At 44.3% G+C, this 24,427-nt stretch overlaps 1 protein-coding gene across 10 annotated transcripts in view; it reads right to left on the reverse strand.

The window, feature by feature from the left end:
- Camta1 (calmodulin binding transcription activator 1) overlaps positions 1 to 21,972 on the reverse strand; it is an 841,450-nt gene extending 819,478 nt beyond the window's left edge. For 9 of the 10 annotated variants that reach the window (XR_004944211.1, XM_036177875.1, XM_036177874.1 and 6 more), the window contains exon 1: positions 21,835 to 21,950. Coding sequence is in view for 9 of the 10 variants with exons in the window: in XM_036177875.1 (XP_036033768.1) it covers positions 21,835 to 21,879 (45 nt within the window). In the remaining variant the exon portion in view is untranslated. Of the gene's footprint in view, positions 1 to 21,834 lie in introns of all 10 variants that reach the window. The other variant, XM_036177870.1, reaches the window with a different exon arrangement.
- Positions 21,973 to 24,427: the final 2,455 nt, after the last annotated feature.

The raw sequence follows: 24,427 nt of genomic DNA on the forward strand, positions 1-24,427 counted from the left end.
TCACAAATGTCATCACCCATAAAATCTTCAATTTAATCCTACAGTAGAAAAATGACAAAAGCACGTCTAGGCACTTGACTAGCTCACTGGCGGGAAGACAGGATCCCTGTACAGTTCCTAGCCTCCACAGGAACTTGGGAATGCTGCCCCACCAAGAAAGCTCCCAGAGTTAGGCAGGAAAAGTAAACAGGCTAAAGCAATGCATGGCTCAGTGAGAATCTTGTCTAAAGATCTTCAGGAGTTCTCAAGCATTTTCTGGCTCATGAATCATACCACCCATCACCTATCACTTCAGCCCTAAAACTAAAACTTAAAGCTAAAGGAGAAAATGACACTGCACAACAGCAATGACACAGGCCAAGACAATGCAGATGCGCCTGCCCCAATCCCAGCCTAAGTTCGAAAGTGAGTGAGACTCAATGTAAATACAGCAACTGAGAGAAGTGGTTCTCAAGGCACATTCCTAGCATGGTTACCATTAAACTACTCAGCGTTCCAACAAGCTTAGTTATCAGACTGCCAAGCCCAGGGAAGATCAGAGGCAACAAATCAGAAGGAGAAAAGACAGTGCTAAAATCCCACACATCAGCAGAAGCAAGGGTGCCAGGACAGTAAGGACAGGTTTTGTTTGTTTTTTAAAACAAAAATTGGACACAAGGCTTAGAAAGGTACAATGGCTTGGGCTCATCTACCATAAAAGTAAATGCTCCACTCACAAGGCCCCAAAAGAGCACAGTATTAGACACAGCCCAGTTCCACAACTTATGTCCAACAAAATGAAACTAAGTTAGCAAAGAAGATGCCATTAAATTCTACGCATTCTATATATTATCAGAGCAAAGATGCACAGTCTTGTCCCTTTAACATATAAAATACATCCAAATGGATTGACTCATTTCATCCTCAATAGCATCTTGATATAGATGGAGGAGATGTCTGCAGTGGTTCATCAGGGCCAGTTACAAGACAGCAATATTAATGACATGAAAAGGAACCTATGTATGCCCCTAGTATTGATTAATACAGGCCACCTGAAAAGCATCGCCACATGGCCACATCTTAATCTTCATCTGCAACATCGCTTCCATAATTCCCAAAACTGCAAGTTGCCATCCTACCATCTGCATCCACAGGACCTCCACTTGAAGCACTGCCCTAATGTCTCCTAGTCACACTGTCCCTCCCTCCCTACTGTAGGAAACAAACTTCACAATGGACCTACCACAATCCCTGCTCTGATGTTGACATCTTCGTACAGTCTTAAGCCTTGAGTGTGGGTGCACTTGCTTTAGATCAGTATAAGCTTTCATTTCCTGGGTAAAACAGATTATGACTTCTATCATCTTGCTACCCAGCTCTTCTTCATGGGCTGGTAGAGGAAAATGCCAAGTGGGAGAGGCTCATTAACAGGAATTGAGGGTAGCCTCCCACTAAGTGAATCCTCAGATGACCCTGGGAGCTTGGAAGCTGATCCTTCCCCATGAGAGCCCAGCCCTGACTAACACCAAAATGGTTGGTAGGTTCATGAGGCCCTAGGCATCACTTAGCCACATCCTTCTGAACTTCAGACCCACAAGGAACCCTAGGGTAATAGCTGTCATGTTTTAAGTGGCAAGTTTGTGGTCATGTTTTACAGCATCAGTAGATACAGCCACAGCCCAATAGGTACAGCTGCCCCATTTTTATTTATTTCCTTAAACAATCATTTCACTATTTCCTTTGATAATCTGCATACACCACCAAAATTTATTTTTTTTAAAGAGTGTTCAGTCCTCATGTGTGTGTACCTGTGTACCACTTATGTGCCTGGTGCATGCAAAAGCCAGAAGAGGGTGTCAGATTCCTGGAACTGGCATTTCAGAAGGCTGTGACTTGCCATGTGGATACTGAGAATCAAACCTGGGTCCTCTGCATGAGCAGCCAGTGCTCTTAACCACTGAACCATCTCTCCAGCCCCGCTACTAAAATTCCTCAAAGAATCACTCACCTATCTCTACTTCTCTATTCTCTTCTGCTCTGACAGCAGCATGACAACTATGATCCATTCCCAAATCTCATATATGCTGACCTGGGTTCTTGGTCAGTTGCCTCTCTGGCCATTCTTTCCCAGCCTCTACTTATCCCCCTCCCCTTTCTGCCCTCAAATACCTTCTCTTCCCCCATGGCAACCTCAAGCACTACACAGAGCTCTCCTAATTCTTTTGCAATCATTCACTCTATCCAACCAAATCACAGTTACTGCTCTGGAAAGAAGGACACAACACTGAGCCAGTCAAGCAAAGGTGTGGCTTCTATGGTAGTTTATGCTCCTGCAGAACCCTCCAGATGGACTCACCATTTTCCACTTTGCCCTGTGCCAAGACTGCCTGCCATGAACTTCAATGACAGGGTGAAGTTTCTGACAGTGCCATGATGAAACAAAACATGCTAGATTAAACCCTGAGCCCACATTTCCAATGTGGCTATGTGTGCACATACTTCTGCATCATCTTTCTCCTATATTCACTTACTTTGGCCTCACCAAGCTGCTGCTAGTAGACGTAGTTCAAAATCTAGGAGGCACCTTCTATCAAGATCTACACACCCAGCTACAAGATTCATTCACTCATTCAGTGTGAGTATGTGGGTGTGCACATACGTGCACATACATACTCAAGCCCACTGGCTCTTTCTTCAAGCAAACACTATCAAGAGTTCTTGTCAGGCATGATTTTCTCTAGATACTGATCATCCCTTGTTTGCTCATCAGCTCATTTTTAAACAAACGATACTAAGCCCAGATACTCATGCCCATCCTCTAGAAACATGTATGTAACTGAGGAAAAAGGGAAGTGAGCAAGCCACTCCAAGGCTGTGAAAAGAAGAGCAGATTGCTGTGCATGCTGATCTGCAATCTGGACAGAGGAGAGGCCAAGAAGGCTTGTATGAGTCTCATCTAACCAGAAACCCCGAGACAGACAGGTAGAGCCATCAAGCAAGCACATGTGAGCTGTAGGCATGCATTCTGGGGTAGGGAATACCCTTCTAGGTCAAGAGTAGATGTAGCCTTTGCCTACAACCATGAGAAAGTACAGATCTTCTACACAACCATAATCGGAAAGCTTCAACATTGTGTGTGTGTGTGTGTGTGTGTGTGTGTGTGTGTGTGTAGCTGAGTTGTGTGTAAAGTGGAGCCCAAGAGCCCCTATTAGTACCAAGAGGAGAACCAACTTCATCCAATCAATTCTACTCCTCTACTAAAAACAAAAATAAACTTTAAAAGCTACAGGGTCAGAATATAACCCAAGAATTTCTACATATTTAAACTACCAGCCCACCTGGTCACCCGGAACTCTTTCTCTAATTCTTTCCTCAGTTACCCTGCACAGCCCTCCAAAGTTCTCTCAAAAAGCCTCCACCCTCTGAGGTTAGCCTTCATTCTATATTACATTTGCCTTGATAGCACTGAATCCTACCTGTAGTTTACATGACATCCTAACTAATATCAGTCTCCCCCGACTCCTCCCACCACCCACATTTGCTCTGTGAGGACAGGAATAGAGGTTGGGCCTGTCCTTTCCTGAGCTTTGCACAGACACTGTTATTATCTGCTGAGTAAATGACTTCACTCAAAAGCACAGTAACACATGCCCCACAGTAAATATCAGAATATCTTCTGCCTCCAACAACTGAATAAATGTTGATGCCACACGTTCCACCTCCAATAATTACAGACATATATACATATATATACATCATAGAATATGTTGATTTTCTATTAGCCAGAATGTATATTAACCAGCATGCCAATTTTTTTCTATAGAGGCAAACTATCAGCATACTTTCAGATTAAAGGAACACACAGGCTGTGGCACAGCTGCTTGCTGTCTAAAACCCTGCAAAGTCTAGTTCCAACCTTAAATCAAGACAGCTCATTGCCTTGATAAATTCAGGTAGCAGTATGCTTAGAAGGTGAGATGCTCCACTTCCTGAGCTGAGCAGGAGTTACAAAGCATATAGGCAGATCCATCAGCAGGATTTTAACTCTCCAAATAGATACAAATTTAACATAATCTCAATTGCATTTCCTGTAGAAACTGGAAAGTTGATTCTAATAATCAAATCAACACAGAAATGTGTTATAGCTAAAGCAATCCTAAAAAAGAACACAGCTGGAGGCCTGAAACCCCAGTACTCAGGATGCTGAAGCAGTAGGATTGCAGCAAGTGTGAGGCTAACCTGGGGTACATCAAAACTCAGCCTCAAAACCAAACAAACACCACTGTATCATAAAGCTCAGTCAGAGATGAAGACTGGTGATGGGGTAGAGAGAGCAAATGAGGGCTGACACACCAGAAAAAAATATCCACACTGACAGTCAAACCACTTTCAACAAGGCTGACACTTCCATGAGGAAAGAACAATGTTTTTTAGCAAATAGTACTAAACAACTGGAAAATGGACATCCACAGAGGAATGGAAGCCTACTTCACACCACAAACAAAAACTAACACAAATGAACCAGAGACCTAAGCATGAGAGCTAATGCTAGAAATTTAAGAAGAAAGGATAGATGCCAGGTTTCAAGACCTTGGATGAGACCATGGCATCTTAACTGTGACACCAAATAACAGATACTACCTTACCAAACTGCAAAGTTCTATGCCTCAACAGACAATCAAGAAAACGAAAAGACAGCCTACCAAATGGAAGAAAATATCTGGTTAAGAACTGATATTCAGAATATAGCTCTTACAATTCAGAAGGAAAAAAAACTGACTCTACAAAAGTAGAAATAAATCAGGCAGACATGGCCAACAAACCTTTGCAGCAAGGGAAGGAATTGGAACCCTCAACCCTGCTGGTGGGAGCATCATGCAGAGCAACCACTTTGCAGAAGCATCCAGGTTAAGAGCGGAGTAAACTGTAAAACAGCACTTCCATCTTCAGCATATTGCCCAAAAGAACAGAAAATATGCCTACACAAAACTTCTTCCAAGTTCACAGCTGCATTTCCTAACAAGAAAGACACACGCTCAACGACTGACTCGGGATGGGACAGACACTTACAGGGGACATGACGCCCAGAAAAGGAGTGAAGTGACATCAACTTCAGAGCATCATCCCAACAGAAACTTGCCAGTCCATGTACATGAGATATCCAGAACAGACAAACACACCAAGACAGGAGGCAGATTAGTAACTGCCTAAGTCAAGGAGGAATGGGGAATGCCTCCTAAAACATACAAAATTTTGTGTATTAATTGCACAAAATGCTGGATTTCAATGTGACATTTTCATACATATATGCAGTGTGCTTTGATTTCAGCAGGTTTTTCTTCCTGGAGTGATGAGAATGCTGTGGATTTATGCAGTGGAGACAGCAGCACAACTGTTACTATACCAAAGAACAAAAATGGTCATAGTCTATGCGATGATATATGAATTCTACCTTAGCAAGGTTTTTATTTTTTAAAGGAATCAAGCTGGGTGTAGTTAACACTTACAATCCCAGCACTTGGGAAGCAAAGGCAGGAGGATCAGGAGTTCAAGATCAGCCTCATCTACACACAGAGTTGTATAATAAAAAATAAAAATAAAAATTTTAAAAAAGACACTCCCCACATACACACAGAGAATCAATTTCTTTTAACTACTCAGATTCCTTATACTTTCACCTTTTGTTAAGCAGAGCACAATACTGAGCAATGTTTCCCTGTATGAAATCTACTCAAAGTCATCACTATGAAACATCAGTTGCTAAACCCTGTAGCACGAATCTTAGGTTTTATTAATAAAAACACACCTGGAGCCAGGTATTGGGGTAAACACTGAATGATCAGAGAGACAGAACCAGCCACAGCTTGCCAATTCCTCTGCTGATCCTGTTTCCTCAGACTGGAAGCCTCTGAGTCCTCATCCAGAATGAATCTCAGCTGAACTGTTACTTAAAAGCCTAAAAGCTTAACCAACCTAGTTCCTGGTTTTCATGCCTTATATATTTTTCTGCTTTCTGCCCTCACTTCCTGGTTAAAGGCTCACTTCTTGGGATTAAAGGCATGAGTCACCATGTCTGGCTGTTTCCAGTGTGGCTTTAAACTCAGAAATCAGGATGGATCTCTGCCTCCCAAGTGATAGGATTAAAGGCGTGTGCACCACCATTGCCAGACTTCTGCTATGGCTTGCTATTAGCTCTGACCCCCAGGCAACCTTATTTATTAACATACAAATAAAATCACATTTCGGCACAAATAAAATATCACCATAAAACCCCTCTCAACCTCTTACAGTCTTCCAAACTGTTCTTTCGTAGTCTTCAATTTGCTTTCTGTAATGCTATGAGAAATCATGAAAAACAAGAGATAAAGGACAGCAAGGAGATGAAGGAAAGGCCCAGTAAGGTGCGCACACATGGCCACAGGCAATAAAACATCCAGTCTCTTCCTCCCATACCCATTCTCAGGGTACTATTTTTAATTTCGTATATACATGTATGTGTGCATGTAGGTATGTACACAACGCCAGTCACAGGCAGAGGTTAGCAGCATCAGATTCCTAGAGGTAGAGTTACAGGGAGTTGTAATCCATGTAACATGGGTGCTGGGAACTGAACTCCAGACCTCTACCAGAACAAAAACAGCAAGCACTCTTAACATCCAAGCAATCTCTCCAGCCCATGTCTTCCATGTTTACCTAAGGATGCAGAATTCCAACCACTGAGCTGACTGCCCACAACCAGGGGAAAGGAAATGAAGCCTACTCAAAGATCTGAACCATGAGACCTCAGCTGACAGTGACATCCACTCCCCAAAATAACTGACATACCTGTTAATGCCCACAGGGCAGAGTACACAAACAACTGTATTCTGGGTACCCCACTCTGCACAAACTTTGGAGAGTCACAACACCCACCCACTAGTGATTTATTTCTCATACACCAAGGATGGTTGACCAAGACAAGACCCTCAGCCTCCAATCTGTAGCTACAATGAACATTTTCCATTGCATTTATTTGTGTGTGTGCCTTTGTATGGAGATTAGAAGATCTGTAGGAGTCAGTTCTTTCCTTTTACAATATGGTTTCAGGGGATCAAATTCAGGTGGCCAGGCTTGGTGGCACACACCTTTATCCACTAAGCCATCTTGCCAGCCCACAATATCTTTTACAGTTTGATGGAGCCAGTTTAAGGTGACATACCCCTGCAAGTACCACAGCCCCTTCTCACAATCTCTTCTCTGTTGAACTCCTCTACATAATTAGCAAGCCACATATCCTAGTCCACCTCCACGAGGACAAACACCTAGCCTATAGACACAAAGCAGGGTTCCGTCCAATTCTGTCTTGAGTATTTCTGTACCTACTGAGCCATCAAAGGTGAAGTGCAATCATGGTGAGCACTAAACCAGAGTCAAGACATGCATGAGCCATAACCAGTGGCCACAGCAGGCGACACCTGCATGGGACTTAAGCTAAAAAATGAATGAAGAAAGCCCAGTTGCTAGAAAAATAAAAGACTATGGAAGAGACAGAAACCTTGGCATGGAAAATGGGATCCCAGCTCAGCCCAAAGTGTCTCTCTGAGAAAACTTCAGTGCAGACTCACCAGGGGCAGTCCCACACTATCTTACTGCTTCGTTATCTGTCCAGGTACTCAGTCTCTGCTCCAAGACTAGAACTGCCCCTACTTAGCCTGTCCTAAGTGGCCGGTCTCTTAAAACCCAAACTGCAGTAACTGTTTTGAGACAAGATTTCATTATGTATGGCTGGTCTGGAACCCACTATATAGACCTGGCTGGCTAGCCCAGAATGCATTACAGGCTTGAAAATGAGACATCACCATGGCTTTCTTGTCTTTAAAAGGTGGTAAAATATACTTAATACACAAATTACCATTGCAGCCATTTTTGAACACATGATTTAGTGGCAGTAAGTACATGCCCACTGCATCACTTATCACTGCTTACTTTTAAAAACATTCACAAAGACCACAGTTTTTATTATTTTGCTGAACCAACTGTTCTACCTCTTCACAAAATGGCAAAAGCAAGGAATCTCCACAGGGCAGGGCAGAACTGGCAGGATGTGCAATAGCAGAGCATAGTCCCTACACCTGGAGCAGCAGAGCAAGTAATGACATAGCAGAACCAGATGGCAGAGGAACTACAAATACCAAGAGGACAGATAACCAAGGTGCTCGGTCAGGCTCACCGAGAGGCTGTCCCATCACCACACCTACGTCAGAGGGTGCTTGACAAGCAGCAATGGTTCACTTAGAATAATGTGACTGGTGCCCAAAACAGATGTCTCTTCCCACTGAAATGCCTGCAGTAAATTCTGGGCTCTAAATTTGATCAAGTAATCTATGATCAATTTCTGGAGGACCCCTAGAAAGAAAGACAAGTACTTCAAAAGCTCTGAGTGCCCACTTGCCACCTGTCCACTTGTTATAGCTTTCTTTCTAGCACAACGGCTTTCATCAATAAAGCTAAATGAGGAAGAAACCTCCACCAAAGCTTTGTCAAAGCCAACAACTCAGCCAGCATATTTCATAACAGCAGAGATGGGAAGGACAAGGCAAGGAATATTTACAAGAACACCAGAAACTTGAACTTGGCCCCCTGTATCTTTATCTACAAAAGAAACTCAAAAAGTGAATTATGTTCAAGGCCTCCCCAAACTCCCGACCCAGAAACCCAGGGATCATGTCCAAGTAAAAATGCTATACTATCGAATGCAGTAGACCACGGCAACTCCCCAACCCACAAGTTTAACAGGAAGAATCTGTGTTTACTGAATTACTGGCAATCAATATATTTTAATAACTTATATTAATCAACTCCAAAAAACATAGTTAAATTAATATAAATACTATCTTGAACATACATGTCTGGGGTCAGCAAATAATACTTTTTCAACTACAGTCATATATTATTACTTTAGTCTATTTTCCAAAACTATAAACCTTATCCACACCTGAATAAAGACTTTAAATCTACCACAGAGGATACCTAAGAAGACTGAGTGTTTCAGTGTTGGACAACTTCATTTAAAACCTTATAAATTTTTAGTTTCTTGAATGTAAATATAATGTAGTAAATAAAGAGAAGGAGGGGCTCTCTGTACAGCAAGCAAAAAGGAAGCACCGCAAAGGCTGTACTTCAAATTCCCCTTATGTGGTTTGAGCCTACATACTTATTCCTGACCTGGTATAAGCACTTCAAAAGGAAAAATTCCCAGAGCAGCCTAGTATCAGCAAGGCTGCTGCAAAGTCAACTGTATATATCCACCTTCACTTTCTTATCATCATGAGACAGAATGGGTAGAACCTTCAGGTCATTTCTAGGACAACCCTCTGTCCATCAGAACAATCTCCTCACAATCATTACTAACTAACTCATATCAGAACTGAGGTTTGGGAAAGACACGATGTGAAGAACCAAAGTCAAAAATAACGAATGGATGGGAACTGTCTGATGAAAATGAGGAAAGGAGGTCAAAGAGAGAGGCTTCTACTTAGGGACCCCAAAGTAGCAGGAAAGTCAGCAGAAACGCCTGCTGGTGGGCCTCCTAAGTCCACAGTCAGCCCTGCTACTTTTGAAAAGGAAGGAGCAGCACTACCCAGGAACCAAAGGGGATTTGTTAAAAGCCTCTGGGGTTGTGACAAGAGGATTAGCCTATCACTGATTCAGGGCAGAACAAGGATGATAATGTCAATGCCATGAGACCTGTCCAATATGTAAAATCTAATCATTGCAGCCTCCAACTTTTCAGAAATACTGCAGAGGTACACAGTTTTGAAAATTACAAAATTTTACCATTAAATAGTTCTTGGGGCCAGCAAGATGGCTCAGCTAGTAAAGCACTTGCCACCCGATGGACCAGAGTTTCAGCCTTGAAATCCACATGGTGGAGGAAAAAAAAATGAACTGACTCCAGCAAGTGTAGCAGGCTTTCTTGGACGGATAGGCCTCAAATCATGACACAGAGACTTATTATTAATTATGAATGTTTGGCCTTAGCATAGGCTTTTTTCTAGCTAGTTTCCCCCCCTTAACTTAAATTAACCCATTTCTATGAATCTATGTGCTGCCCCGGGCTCATTTACCTCATCTTCGTACTGTCCACCCTGCTTGTTCCTGACTCCTCCTGTGTGGCTGGCCCCCGGAGGGCTTCCCCGCTACTCTTAGTCTCTTTCTTTCTTCCCACCAGCCCTGCCTAGCCCTCCTGTCTAGCTACTGGCCATTCATCTTATTATTAGACTAATCAGGTGCCTTCCTTAGGCAAACAAGGTAAAACAGCAACACATCTTTACATAATTAAACAAATACAGTACAAACAAATGCAACACATCTTCACAGAGGTAAACTATTCTGCAACACAAACAAATGCAACACATCCTTACTCAAATATTCTATTCCATAACAAGCAAGCTGTCCCCTCACCTCCCCATGTCTCCCCCACCATATAAATAAATGTTTAAAAAAAAAAAAAAAAGCCTGGGACTAGAGAGTTAGCTAGGCAGCTAAGAGCACATACTGCTCTTAATGGACCCTAGATTAGTTCCCAGCACCCATGTCAGTGGCTCACAACCACCTGTAACTCCAACTCCAGGAGGTTCCAACATCCTCTTTGGGCCTCCAAAGGCATAGCATTCATTCTCATGCACACAGGCCTGTGTACACACACATACAATATACACATAATTAAAAATACAATCTTTAAAAAATAATCCCTAGGGCTGGAGAGATGGCTCAGTGGTTAAGAACAGTGGCTGCTCTTCCTGAGGACTGTTCCTGAGAGTGTTCAATTCCCAACACCCTCATGGTATTGACAACTCTCTGTATACCTCTAGTTCCAGGGATCTAATGCACTCTTCTGGCTCCAAGGGCACCAGGCACAGAAGTGGTACACAAAACATACATGCAAGGAAAACACCAAAACACATAAACAAAATTTAAAAATTTAAGAAGAAATTTTAAATAAAAATAATTCAGTCTGGAGAGATGGCTCAGTAGTTAATTATAGGAGATGCTCTTTCAAAAGACCTGGGTTCAATTCCCAGCACCCACATGGCAGCTTACAACTATCTATAACTCCAGTTTCAGGGGATCTGACACCCTCACATCAATGCATGTAAAACAAAGTTAAATAAAATTTTTAAAAATAAGATAAAAAGACATCTTATTATAAAGAAATATAAATAAATAATTCCTGTCTTCAACATTACAAATAGGACTAGGGGTATAGTTGAGTGGTAGAGCATTTGTTAGCAATCACAGAGCCCTGTGTCTTACTCCCAGCACTTCAAGGGGAAAACCATATTCATACATTAATTTTTACATAAATTATATATACATATACAATCATATGCACGTATGAATAAATAATATACTGTTCCATAATTATAAATCATATTTAAGTAATATCAAAACCATTCAACTCTTAGGAAAAATAACTGTTATGTGTACCTTCAAATGCATATCTAGAAGTGAAATGCTTCCTTCCCCCTTTGTACATCTACAAATAATAATAATGATAATAATAAAATAAAAACCCTGGGTCACAGGTAAGCCACTTATCCGTTACCATCAGACAATTCAGTTCAACATAAAGGCATGTGAAGCTCCAGTTCTGTTCAAGATATATCTATGAGTTGTCACATGACTTAAAATGCTGCCCCAAAGGTCTGGGGAGACAGTTCAGTCAGTAAAGTGCTTTTATACCCATGTAAACACTGGGTGCACCAGCACACTTCCCACCACTGGGAGGTAGATACAGGTGGCTCCTTGGGGCTTTCTGACCATCCATTCTAGCCAGTGAGCTCCAGGCTGAATGAGAGAACTGTCTCAAAGAGAAGGCACCACACCAGAAGCTAAGTTCTGATCCCCATATATATTAATTTTTTATTTAAAATTTGTATTTATATGGTGGGGGAGCATGTAGAGGCCAGAGGACAACTTGCGGGAGTCAGTTCTCTTTCTATTATATGGGTTATAGGGACCAACTCTGATCCATCAGCATGGCTCCAAGTACCTTTATTCACTAAGTCATCTTGCTGACCCCAAAAAAGGGCAAATTTAATAGTAGAACTTTGTAATTTTCAGAACTGTTTACCTCTATAGGATTTCTGAAAAGTAAGTAAGCTGATCAGGATTTACACTGAACACACAAAATAAAGATTAATTTTTTAAAAATCCAGAGTAAGATACATTGGCAAGGTCCTGAGTTCAATCCCTAGCATATGCACACACAAAGAGTTTTTAAATAAAGATAGGTATCAACAGAAATGACTGCAGTTCTGATCATCCACTCTAACCATGAACTGAACTAAAATGGTACTGCCTAAAAGTAACACTGCTATTTCTAAATGTCCTTGGCAATTAAACATTCAGAAAGTCAGTGAAGCCCCAAGAAAGCTGAAAAAAAAAATTAACTTGTTTACAGCTAACCATTCATCAGCCACAGGCATGAAAGATGCCAGAAGCCTCCACCTTGGCCCTACAGAGGAAAACTTCCCTGGAGGAGTAGCTACAGTTCACAACTACATGAGTGTACAATCCAGAGATCTGAAATCTGACTCTAGTTCAAGGAATGCTTCACCTTCCAACATCAGTGTATCAAAAACAGAAATGTTAAAACTATAAAATAATCAAGTTATTTGATATATTTCAAGAGTAAATGAATGCTCATAGACCAAGTGCATTCCAATAGAAACATAATCTGATCCCCAGGCTTAACCTCTGTGAAATGAAGCAGAATCCTCCAATACCTCAAATGATAAAATAAATACCCTTGGTAACAAAGGAAACAGCATAGCACTCTAACCTTATAGCAAGAACAAAAATTTTGTGTCAATATGTTCACAACACAGCTCTACACAAAAATCATGTACTAATTAAAACTGCTGCTTTAGATCTCAAGCTGTCTGGCCAGCAACCCTGCCCAAACTGAACTGCTGCAGACCAGCAGGAGCAACTACAGCATTATCAAAACAACTGTGGCATCTCATCTTTTGTATTATCTTTCATGGTTGACTTATGAACTGACTGGTGGCAAACTGATTTGTGAATATACCAGTGCAGGAATACAAAACAAAGAAATATAAGCATAAAATTCATGAATGAAAATGCTGACATCTTAGCTCAGCTCCCAGAGCTGGAGGATACAGGGAAGTGTGCATTTATTTTCTGGGATGCTAAATCACCAAAGTCACTTAGTGAAGAAGGTACACGAAACTGCCTTTCCCTGCTCAGAAGGAAGGAAGAGGGACAAAAGAAAAACCATTTGCCTTTGCTCTTGCCCAGAAACAAGAAACAGACAATGCATGTGGCACAAACAAGCACCACTTATGAAAAACTTATTTCAGGTTATTAGAATTACTACTAGCACTTTTTAAAGGCGCACGCATGTGTGTATTTAGCTGTCTAAATAAGCAGGATATAATCTCCATTCCCATCATAAAAATTTTTCCCAACTTGGGGCTGAAGAGATGGCTCAGCAGTTGAGAGCACTTGCTGTTCTTCCAGAAGATCATAGTTGGGTTCCCAGCACCCACATCCGGTAGGCTCACACCTCTTCTGGCCTCTGGGGGCACCTACATGAAAACACACACAGCCACACACATATACAAATTATAAAATAAACCTTCAAAAAACTTTCTACCACTATGTGGCCTATCACCCACAAAGAGTATGTGACAGCAACAAGATCAGACTGGCTGGCTCTGCCACACTACACTGATCGTAAGTAATTCTAAACACAGCAGTAAAACTCACAGGCCTGCAGAATACTTAGATTTTTATGTTGGGGGAAAGGATGTTTTTTATGGAATGATGTAATGTAAACTACTATCACAAAACTTTGATTCATTCAGGACTATTAAAGCAGCTAGTAATGAGACTGTTCACATTTTTCATCTTTTGGCCGAATTGAAACACTAGGAAATAAAAACTTCTGTAAAGTTCAGATACAATTTTCTAAAATCCTTCTATTCGAGACACTTAAGCCACCAATTCTAGATCCCTAATGTTAAGATTATTCCATCCTTAGAAAACAGCAGCGGCCTCAGAGCCTTTGTGACCTCTACAAAGCACAGAACTACAAGGACGGTCTCACCAACCATCTGCACAGCTTAAAATAGCCATTCACCAAAATGGATTTTTTTTAATTTAAGCAATAAACAATTCTGCCAATAAACATTTTGAAAAGGAGATCTTATTAAGTTAAAATGCAAACATGCCAGTTTTATCTACAGATCTGGAATGTTGGCGATCACCTCAACTTCCATAAGCACCTTTTTTGATAGAACACCACTACCCCCTTGTGGATTCAAAATATAAATTCTTATCTTGAATCTAGTTTTGAAATGTTCCATTCTGCTCTACTTCCACCAAACTTCAGATTTTCTTCAACTAAAAACTGTTATTTTATCTCAAGTACTTTCTAAAAAGAAGGGGGAAATACATTTTAAGATCACCAAGGCCATCAACAACTTTGTGGTGGAAACAGTCAGGCACTCCGTTGTTACAGAGAATCAGTTACATTTCCAATTACCACCTTAAGGTTGTCTCAATCATTAATTGCTAATTACATTACTCTTGTAGCTTTGTGCTTCCTATGATTTCAAACTTCACACCAATTTCTTATCATTTCCAAAGGGTTTGATTTCTAACTGCCTCAAAAACCAAGGGGGTAACAGACTCTTGAGAAAGGGACTAAAACTAAAAGTATAAATTTACAAATACAGAAATTCCTTACTTAACTCACATTCCTTCAGAAATAATTCTTGGCACTCTGTTGAGAGATGATAAAAGAAAACTACAATACATTTTTTAAAACTAGAAACAAGATGTGTGGGTTGTTTCTCAGTTGAAAGAGCATCTCCGAACCAACCATGAACACACACACATCTGCAATCCCAGAACCTAGTTGGCAGATCAGAAGCTCAAGGTCATCTTCAACTACACAGTGTATTCAAGGCCAGCCTGGGCTAAACGGGACTCTGCTGAGAGAGAGAGAGAGAGAGAGAGAGGCAGAGACAGAGACAGAGACAGACAGACATGGAAGGTCAAAGATGGTGATGAAGTGTGCATCTGGAAGCATCTGCACACAGCTCTGACATCATACATAAACAAATCTCATTGATGAAGATTAAACAGGCTGATATACGTGGTTTATCCATCCTGATAGATGGTAGGTTTTTCAACAGTGTGAAGCGACATGGACAGAGTCATGATGGTCCACACTGTACAGAAGTCTCCACCCCATTCTTAAACATAGGCAGAACTCATGAAAGGACAGTGTAATTAACTGTTGCCAGTATTCATTCAAACTATTAAGTAGGAATAAAGAGGAAAAAATAAGGCGCTTGGTAGGTGTTACCTTATGGTAACTATAAGGAAAAATAGAGATACTGCACACTCTGCTACAAAGGATGCAAATGCCATTTAGAACACATATCCAAAGGTATCAATTATGCCCCAGCCCAAAACCAGTGACTAAACACAGCAGGAGCAATCAGAACTAATCTTCAGGATGGTCTGCTTTATTTGGGATTATTTTATTACTGTTACTGTTTTTGTGGGAGAGGGAAGTAAAGAGAGGTGTTTTGGTTGGCATGAGGAAGTACAATGTTAATGTCACTTACAAGCACTGTCATGCTTGGCATTCCTTTCAAGGCATGACACAGTTCATGCAAAGCCTTGCAGAAAGCAGGGGGAAGAAGATAGTCCAGGCCAGCACACCTCCTTCAAAGACACCCTGTGCTAACAGCTTCAGAAAGGGGCCAGCTAAATCTAAAGAGGGAAAAACGCGACTAACCTTTTCCAAATGAGCAAAGGACTCATGTACAAGAAAACATGCAATTATATCAAGAATGAGCAGAGCACTGGGATGAATACACAAGAGCCATTACAACAAAGGGTACCTCAGTCTTTCCATCTTGTGCTGTCAATCATTTGAAAAAATAAAGATTGAAAAAATAAAGAACATTCCTCTTAAGAGAGAGAGGGAGTAAAGTGAGGATTAATATGACTGGCCGGGTCTCTCCACGCTGGAGTTCACAGTATTTCTTTTTAAGTCAAGAATGAGGTTTTAAAAATGCTCAGTAAACATTACCAGTCTTTACAGGAGACCCACGCAAGCAATGATGCTCAAAACAGAAAGAGAACCTGGCAACAGTGTCTCAACATGTTGATGGATAACATTTACTATGGAGAACATTGGGAAGTATCAGACTGTTGCTCAATGTCTACACACTTCTCATCCACAACAAATACTAGAGGGTGGTAGACCATCTCTACTTTCTAACTGATAGTGCCCACAACCACAAGACAACTAAGTACTACACCCATAATGGCATAAACAAAAAGACATGACTGTATCTGGACAGCCTTGACCCTAAGGGAGGGAGAGAAGGGGGAGCAGAGGGCAGGCAAGCAGGGGGCAGGCAAACAGGGGGCAGGCGGTGGCCCTTCCTAAAGTAAGGTGGACAAAGAATTAGAACTAAATACCTCACCCTCACCCCATACATCAGACTGCACCACAGCACAAAGTGAGGCAAAGGAGTTCTAAGAGAGGGTACCACACTTTCTGCAAACAAAAGCTCCCAATGACTAATATAGTTATTAACTGTCCCAAAAAATTATATACTGCAATCTAACCAGAGACAGAAAGAAGCCAGATAAATTCAGCAAAAAAAAATTCCCAAAATCCTCCATGGGAAGGCTTAGAAATCTGAAGGACAGTGTTCACTCATCCCCTTGCTGGGACTTAGATCCCATGCCACCTACCAATCCTACAGGTAGAGGAGAAAAGGAGGTAGAACTTGAGCTGCCCAGATCAATAAACAAAGTATGATGATTCCGTAAGATACACAATACTGAAGATGACCCAGGCAATGGAAATGCAAGAGACACATTATCACCTGTCACCACAAAAGCATCAGTGAACAAAGGGCACAGCCATCCACAGACAGTAAGGGTTGCCACAGGAGTGCAAGCTACAGAACTGGCTTCTAGAGCCACTGGGGAGAGAAAACCTGACTTCAGAGAGGAAAAGAATGAGCACACTTCAGATTAATGTTGATCAATGTCAACATAGTAATGTATACCTCACCTGCACCCAAAAAGAATCAGGCTTTATCAAAAAAACAGAAAGATACAAATAACAGTACTATTAAACAGCATAAAAAATTGAAAGTCACATAAGCTAGTAACTATATCAGGCTCTGGCCTTGGAGTGTGGCCACACTTAGGCATTAGATTTAGATAACTGAACAGCAAAGCAGAGTGATGGCTCACTCAGTGCTTAATACATGATAACATGAACCAACATCATCAGAAGAAAATAATTTTTTTCTAAAAGTTCTTTAAGTAAAAATGATGTTACGTATAAATGCTATGTTCCATGCATATGATACTTTGTGTGCAATGCTGCTGTTCTAATGTATACTAAGCATTCCAATCACATATCTAAATGACCTAAAAGTTACACTTGGACAGTCACATTAAGAGTGACTGTATTTTCTTATATGTGCACACACACAAACACACACTCCACAATCTGGAGAAAAGCTGCTAAATGCCTCTCCCAGTACACCCTCCACCCTCTTCACCACCCCCACTCTTCCAGGAAGGAAGGGAAAAGCTCCACAGGATAGCACACTAGTCAAGTTTTTTTTTTTTTTTTTTTTTTTTTTTTGCAAGACTACAATACACAAAAATTTAAATTCAGAAAAGTTTGTAAGATTTTATTAAAGTCAAATACAGATAGATTGACATATCATTTACACAAGAGGCTAACAAGATCCACTACGGTCTCAGGCAAAGTCACTGAACCCTGCAGATCCTTGCACACAACAGACATCCAGGAAAAGGCTCCAGAGTGAATAGCTGAGTAAGGGAGCAGCCACAACAATGACTTCAGAAGAGCGACACTAAGATACCACTGAAGACTCAATGCACACAACTGCAGGTGCCCAAGAGCTTGAGAACCCTCTTCTATCACTGTTCCCAGAAGGTGCAAAGGGAGTGTTCTCCAAGCTGCCACGCAGGACATAAGGAATGGAACAAAGTAATGAACAGGGTGTAGGAAATGGGCTCGAGAGTGGCTATCTCAAGATCAGAAAGAATTCAAATCCCACTGGCACACCCACTAACACCTAGTAAACACAGGCAAACTGTTCCTTCCTCATTCGAGAATGGGCCATGGGGGGGCCTAAAACCAGCAGGGTCTGAAAACTAAAGCAAACAAAAAATGTGGCTGAGCTGGGTATGGCAACCCCTGCTTGTGAGTCCAGCATTCAGAAGGCTGAGGCAGGAGGACTGATCCCCAAGATCAATGCCAAAGTGTTCCACACAGCAAACTCTAGGTTAGCCTGAGCTACAAAACATGACCTGTCTCAAAAAGACAAAATGTTAAAATTTTTGATAAAGTAAAAATGATGAAAATGTGGCTAAGTATGACATAACTCATCTCTGAGAGCGAGAGTGATGCTAGTCTTTTAAAAAGGGAAAGCTGACCCAATCTGACCTTGAGAAGAGGTTATTGTGCACACGTCAACATGCAGAATCCACTGAAGGGTGAGAGAGAGAATCCCAACATTTCCCAGAAATAGGGTAAGTCAGATCTTCAAGGAGACAAGAGAAAAAGTTCACCTGGCCTTTCCCAAAATGCTGGTGAATGAGAGGTAGAAGGGGAAATTATGTTTGGACAGAAAGATGCAAAGAAAAAAAGCAAAGTGATTAAGAAAACAGGGTAACCTGACTCACTGCAGGAGGAAAGAACTGCTTCCTACCATCCAGAGCCCAGGCACACAGTAAGCCACTCCACTCAAGCCTAATTTTGCACAAGCAGTTCTCCTCTGTGGACCTTCATCACCTCACCTTCACAGTCCACATGTGGGGTGCTCTGCTGACAGGGACAACTCCCAAAGGTGGTCAGTGGCTTGGAGGAGGGCAAAGAAGAGCCAGCACCAGAAACAAGATGACTCTCCTGGGTCTATGCCAACATACACAGCAGGTATTCAACTCTTCATTTTTCCAAGGCTCACTAACACCCCTAGAAACAAACAAGCCCCCTAAACTAACAAGAAGCACAGGATGAAAACAGCCTAAAAATGGAAGACACACACAGGAAAATCAGACCAAAAGCTTTCCTTTCTGGCACTGGGTACCATACTAAAAAGCAAAACTAGAGCCAACTGAGGCATCTCCTTACTTGGGAAATCAAGGTGGAGGGCTTCCTTGCTAGGCAAAATGCTTCAAGAGTGCACACACAAATGCATACAAAGCTGAAAGGAGGGTGAGGCTCCACAGTAAGCCTGTTAAAAAGTAAGATTTCACTGCTGAGTGAAAATGTAAGAGACGGGCAGTGAGGCACCCGAGCAAACTCACCAGCCCCAGAGAGAAGAACCTGGAAAAACCCTGTCACCTTCCCAGGAAGTGGCAAGCACTTTCCAAGGTACCTTTTCCTAATTTCACAGCATCTCTTACTTCATTGGTTGAAATACAACAGGGACATACTTGAGGACATCAGTTCCCAGTTCTATCAGGGAGAAGCAGCTTCTTCTCCATTCCTATCATTTTCCCAAAACACAGGAAATCTTTCTCCTACATTGCAGTTCAAAAAAAAAAAAAAAAAATCAAGATAAGAACCTTTACTCCTCACAGAATTGAGCCGAGAATACTGTCCCTAGATTCCAAATGGAAATGTCTGGACACTCATCAGCAAGCACTCCACACAAGGAAGACATGGTGAACATTCTGGGTGGCATTCTGCTTATTCAGTACAATACAAATGACAAATGAAGAAGTGATGAGAAACGGCATTTATCAATGATACTTTTGATTCTTCTAAGTCTGAAGTCACCAATAACACATATGAATATGTATATACACACATTCTTGCATGTTAACGGTTCCCACACACTCTGAACATAGAACTGTCATCTGACCCTCCTAACTTCCTCTGTGCTTATACCTAATGTTATTGCACCCATGCACAAAGTAGTTTGTGTGTGTCAACAATTGTGTACAGCATTACAATTTCTGTGATGCCAAAGAGAACCAGAACAGCAAAAAAAAAAAGAGAGAGAGAGAGAGAGAGAGAGAGCGAGAGCGAGAGCGAGAGAGCGAGAGAGCGAGAGAGCGAGAGAGCGAGAGAGAGAGAGAGAGAGAGAGAGAGAAATTTCCCCTTTGCCTAAAAGGTACAAGATCCAAAGAAATGTTTTGATCCCACTAGAGATATACCAGGGCAAAGGAAGGTTCTGGTACAACAAGGAGCACACAAGCTACCTCTTCTCAAATGGCATGTGGGCGACAAGGGTGTCTACACTCCCTATTCTGGATAGAAAGGCATATGGCTTCTCCTTACCCAGCCAACATGAATACAATTTGAGAAAATTAGAAAAAGTCAAGGTAACAGGCTCACTAAATATGGCTGAATGGGAAACAGAAGCCATAAGGAAGATATGAGTTCTCTCTCTCCAAAAAAAAAAAAAAAAAGGATTGGGAAGTTTATTTCCAAGAAAGATTCAAAGACTTCTTGAGAGTGGGACGCATAAAGTATGGTTCTTACCGCTCAGAAAACAGGCATCAGAACACAAAATTCAAGGGCACGTGACCCTTTTCCCAGTGGGGTAGTGTTAATTGTTGAAGGGTGCCCCTAAGATCCAAGAGTGAACGGGAAGCAATAGATCCTTGTTTTCCTTCACGAAAGGGGTAATTCCTTAGGTCTCTTTTCACTCAAGTGGTAGACACATCGGAAGCCAGCCTGCCTGCCCTACATCTTACTGGGGCGCCCACCCTGGCCCAGACAGGGAACTCCAAGGAGAGAGGCAGAGAGCTGAGGAGAGGAGCATTGGAGCGATCGGTTTTCCCCACCAGAAAGAGGACAACTCGAAGGATATTCAGGAAATGAGCTCACCCTAACCTAGGAAAGTGTGCAGAGAGTGTGGATCTGGAAAAAGTGTCTGCCTTCCTATTTAGAAATGACTTCAGAGCTGCACAGGGCCCCACGAGCCACTGAAGAAGAACATGGGTAGCCCAGGTCCCCTTGTCCTGGCGAAAAAGGGTAAACCCAGCGTGCCGAGGCTTCGCGGCCCCACGAGAGTCCCCGGAAAAGGGGGACAGGCTCACAAGGAACCCTCCGTGCTCAGCGAGGATCGGGGTCACGGAAGGTAAAGGGCAAGACAGCGTGGAGACCCCACCCTCTCGGCAGTGAGGGTGCAAGGGCAAGAGTGGAAGAGCACGCTGTGAGGGGCGGGGAGGCCGCACGAGGCCCCCGGCCCTGCAGGGGGAGGGGTCGCCCGGGGCCTCGGCCGAGGGGCGCTGGGCACGAGGGGGGCCCCCTGGCGGGGACCCGCGCGGGGACACCCCCACGCCGGCGCTAGGAGGCGCCTCGCGGCCCGAGGGGGGATGTGGAGGGGAACGTCCGGCCCTGACGCCGCCACGGCCGCCGGCACTGGTGACCGCGAGACCCCGCGGGCCGGGAAACTTTCCTCCCCGCGGCCCCCTCACGCCCTGGCCGGCGCGGCTGGAATGCCCCGGGCCGGTGATCGGAGGCGCCACGGCTCCTCCTCCTCCTCACTGGGCCCGGCCCCCGCCCCGCGCGCCCCCCGCCCCAGCCTGCCGCCCCCGGGGCTGGGTGCGGGGCGCCGCGCTCGGCCGGCCCGCGAGTCACCTCAGGACTCGGCCGCGCTCCGCCCCCCCCACCCTGCCGGCGCCCTCCCCGCGCCCGCCGCGCCCCCGCGCTCGCGCCCCGCGCCGCCGATGCCCGGGATGTCCGGCGCGGCCCCGGGCCCGCCGCGCCGCCGCCACCCTGACAGCCCCGGACCCTCGCGCTCCGGCTCTCACCTTCCGGCTTGTTTTCGGCAGCCATTTCCCCTCCGCGCGCCACATCCTCCTCCTCCTCGCGACCGGGACCCCGAGCGCGCGCCTCGTACCGCCGCCGCCGCCGGCCCAGCCACCCCGCCGCCGCCGCGCACCCGCCCTGGCCCCGCCCCGCGGCCCACGCACAGCGCCTATTGGGTAGTGCGTCTGTCAGTCACGGCTCCTGCGGCCAATCGGGCCGCACGAGGGGTCTCACTACTCTCCGGGAGGAGCGTCCTATCCACCCAGCCCATTGGCTGATCACCACCGCACCGACTAAAGTGATTGGCCTGGAATCAACGCCCCCTCCCCACCCACTCCCAGGAAAACCCGCCCTCCAGATCTAAACAAAGCTTCCTAGTGGCCAGAGGACGCAAGGACAGCCCAATCAGGACGAGCCTCACACGGAATATTTCCTCGAGGCCGAGACGTAGTGTTTTGATTGGGCGTCACAACAGTGTTTCCCAAGCCGTCCAGACCAATCAAAGGGGGTTCCCGGAACTCAGGAACGGCTGTGGGAAGCCCCGCCCCCCCAGCGTGACCGTCATGAGGAAGGCGCTCGCTCATTGGCGTGCTGGGGCTTTTCCCGCGTGCTCCCGGAGCTGAAGGACGTTCCCGGGGAAGCCGCTGCCGGCGCGTGGGGGTCCCGGTGTCTGTGGAGGACACGCCGGAACTCCGGGATCCCGCAGCCTACAGCCCTGGCGGGGGGCGGCTCTGGGGTGCCGGACGCGAGGTGCCGAGGCGTGCTCCAGCGTCCCCGAACCCTTCGGTCGGGAGTCCGGGCGTCGCTGCCCGACGCGGGGGAGGGGCGCTCCTCCCGGCAGGTCCCGCCCCTCAAATAAGCCCCGCCCCTTCCTGGCTTCGGATCCCCGCCCCCTCGGCCGTCGCTGCGTCCCCACGGCAGCCTTACGCTCCCGCCCGCCTTGCGTTTCTCTGTCCCCTTTTCTAGCGGCTTAAAATACTGGAACTTTATTTTGGTCACGTTGTCCATGTGACCGGCGGAGCCGATGAGTCATAGGTGCCTGTCCCAAGCTGCAGCCGTGGATCCGGGGCTCGGAACGCTCGACCTCGGCTAGCCTAACCAGTCCCTCCCGGGCTCCCTGCACTTCAGCCGGATTCCGGCCGCAGCTCCGCGCAGCTCTCCTGGAAGTAGGGCCACACCGGGTGGATTCGCAAGCCCCGCAGACACAAGCCCGGAACAGGAGAGCTGCAAAGTGCTGCGCCTTCTCCACAGAAATTCAGGGGTTCTGCACGTGGCCAGAAAGGAAAGAGCAAAGGATAGAAGGAGGGAGGAAAAGGGCAGAGTGTAGGAATTCCGCACCTGGACAGAAAAAAAGGGGGTTGGGGAGAGAGGGACTATAGTGCGGGAATTCTGCACGTGCACCCAAGGGAACGCAGTTTAATGAAAAGCAGCCGAGCTCCAGATTTCTCTGTAAACTTGCACGGTTTGATTCCTCAACACTATTTTCCCTCCGTTTGCTGCTAGCAGAAGCACTGAAAAGTCGATCGAGTGTTTTGGCGTTAGGATTGATCGTCAAAGCCAGTCTGTGCCAATCCTCACAACATGTGTTCTTTCTCTGGTGTTCACCGCGGAGAATTGCTTAAGGTTGTTCCAAAAATAAAGATGTCCCAAAAGAATGGTTTGTATTGTATACTCATTCTTCAACAAACTTTAATTTTTATGAGCCTCAAAAAAAAAAAAAAAAAAGGCGAAATTTTAACAACTAGGGTACAGTATTTTATCGATTAACATTCTTAATAGCACCTGTGTTGCATCTGGAAACGCTGGTGGCGGTGTAAATTAGTATAACCCTTTAAAAAAGCAATTTCACGGTATGTATTAAAAGCCATAAAAAAGAAATCTACGTCTTTTGACCTGGGAATCTTGTTTCTGAGAATCTGATCTAAGGAAATAACCTCAAGTGGGGAAGAGCTGGGAGAATGAAGATGCTCTTCCCTGATCACTGTATTTGTTAGAAGAAAAAAGTGAGCGATAGCAGCTGGGGAGGCGGATCAGCAGTTAGAAGCACATACTGCTCTTCCGGAGGACACCAGTCCCGTTCCCAGCACCCACACTGGGCAGATCACTACTGCCAGTGACTCCAGCTCCACAACCATTCGTGTGCACAGTCCTCATATATACACACAGTTAAAAATAAGTTCTTTTTTTTTTTTTTAAGTGCTAATGTTGGCTGTTTTTTGTTTGTTTGTTTTGGTTTTTAGAGAAAGGCTTTGCGCCTTTCCTGAAACACACTTGGTAGCCCAAGCTGGCCTCAAACTCACAGAGATCTGCCTGCCTCTGCCTCCCGAGTGCTGGGATTAAAGGCATGCGCCGCCGCCACCACCACCCCGGCCGCTACTGTTGGCTGTTTTAACAAGTGAATTATGCTTAGCCACACAGTGGAATGTTGCACTAGTCACATGTCAAAATGGACAAACTTACCCATTGCTGGAGGTAAGGTAGATACTCAAAATTCTGGTGTTCTTTTACAAACATAATGGAATGATAGATAATACCACATTTGAAGGCAAAGGAAGTGGCTCAGTTGGGAGAGTGCTTTGCCTAGCATGCATGAAA

The sequence above is a fragment of the Onychomys torridus genome, chromosome 2 (genome assembly GCF_903995425.1).
Source record: "Onychomys torridus chromosome 2, mOncTor1.1, whole genome shotgun sequence".
Classification (NCBI taxonomy): Eukaryota; Metazoa; Chordata; class Mammalia; order Rodentia; family Cricetidae; genus Onychomys; species Onychomys torridus.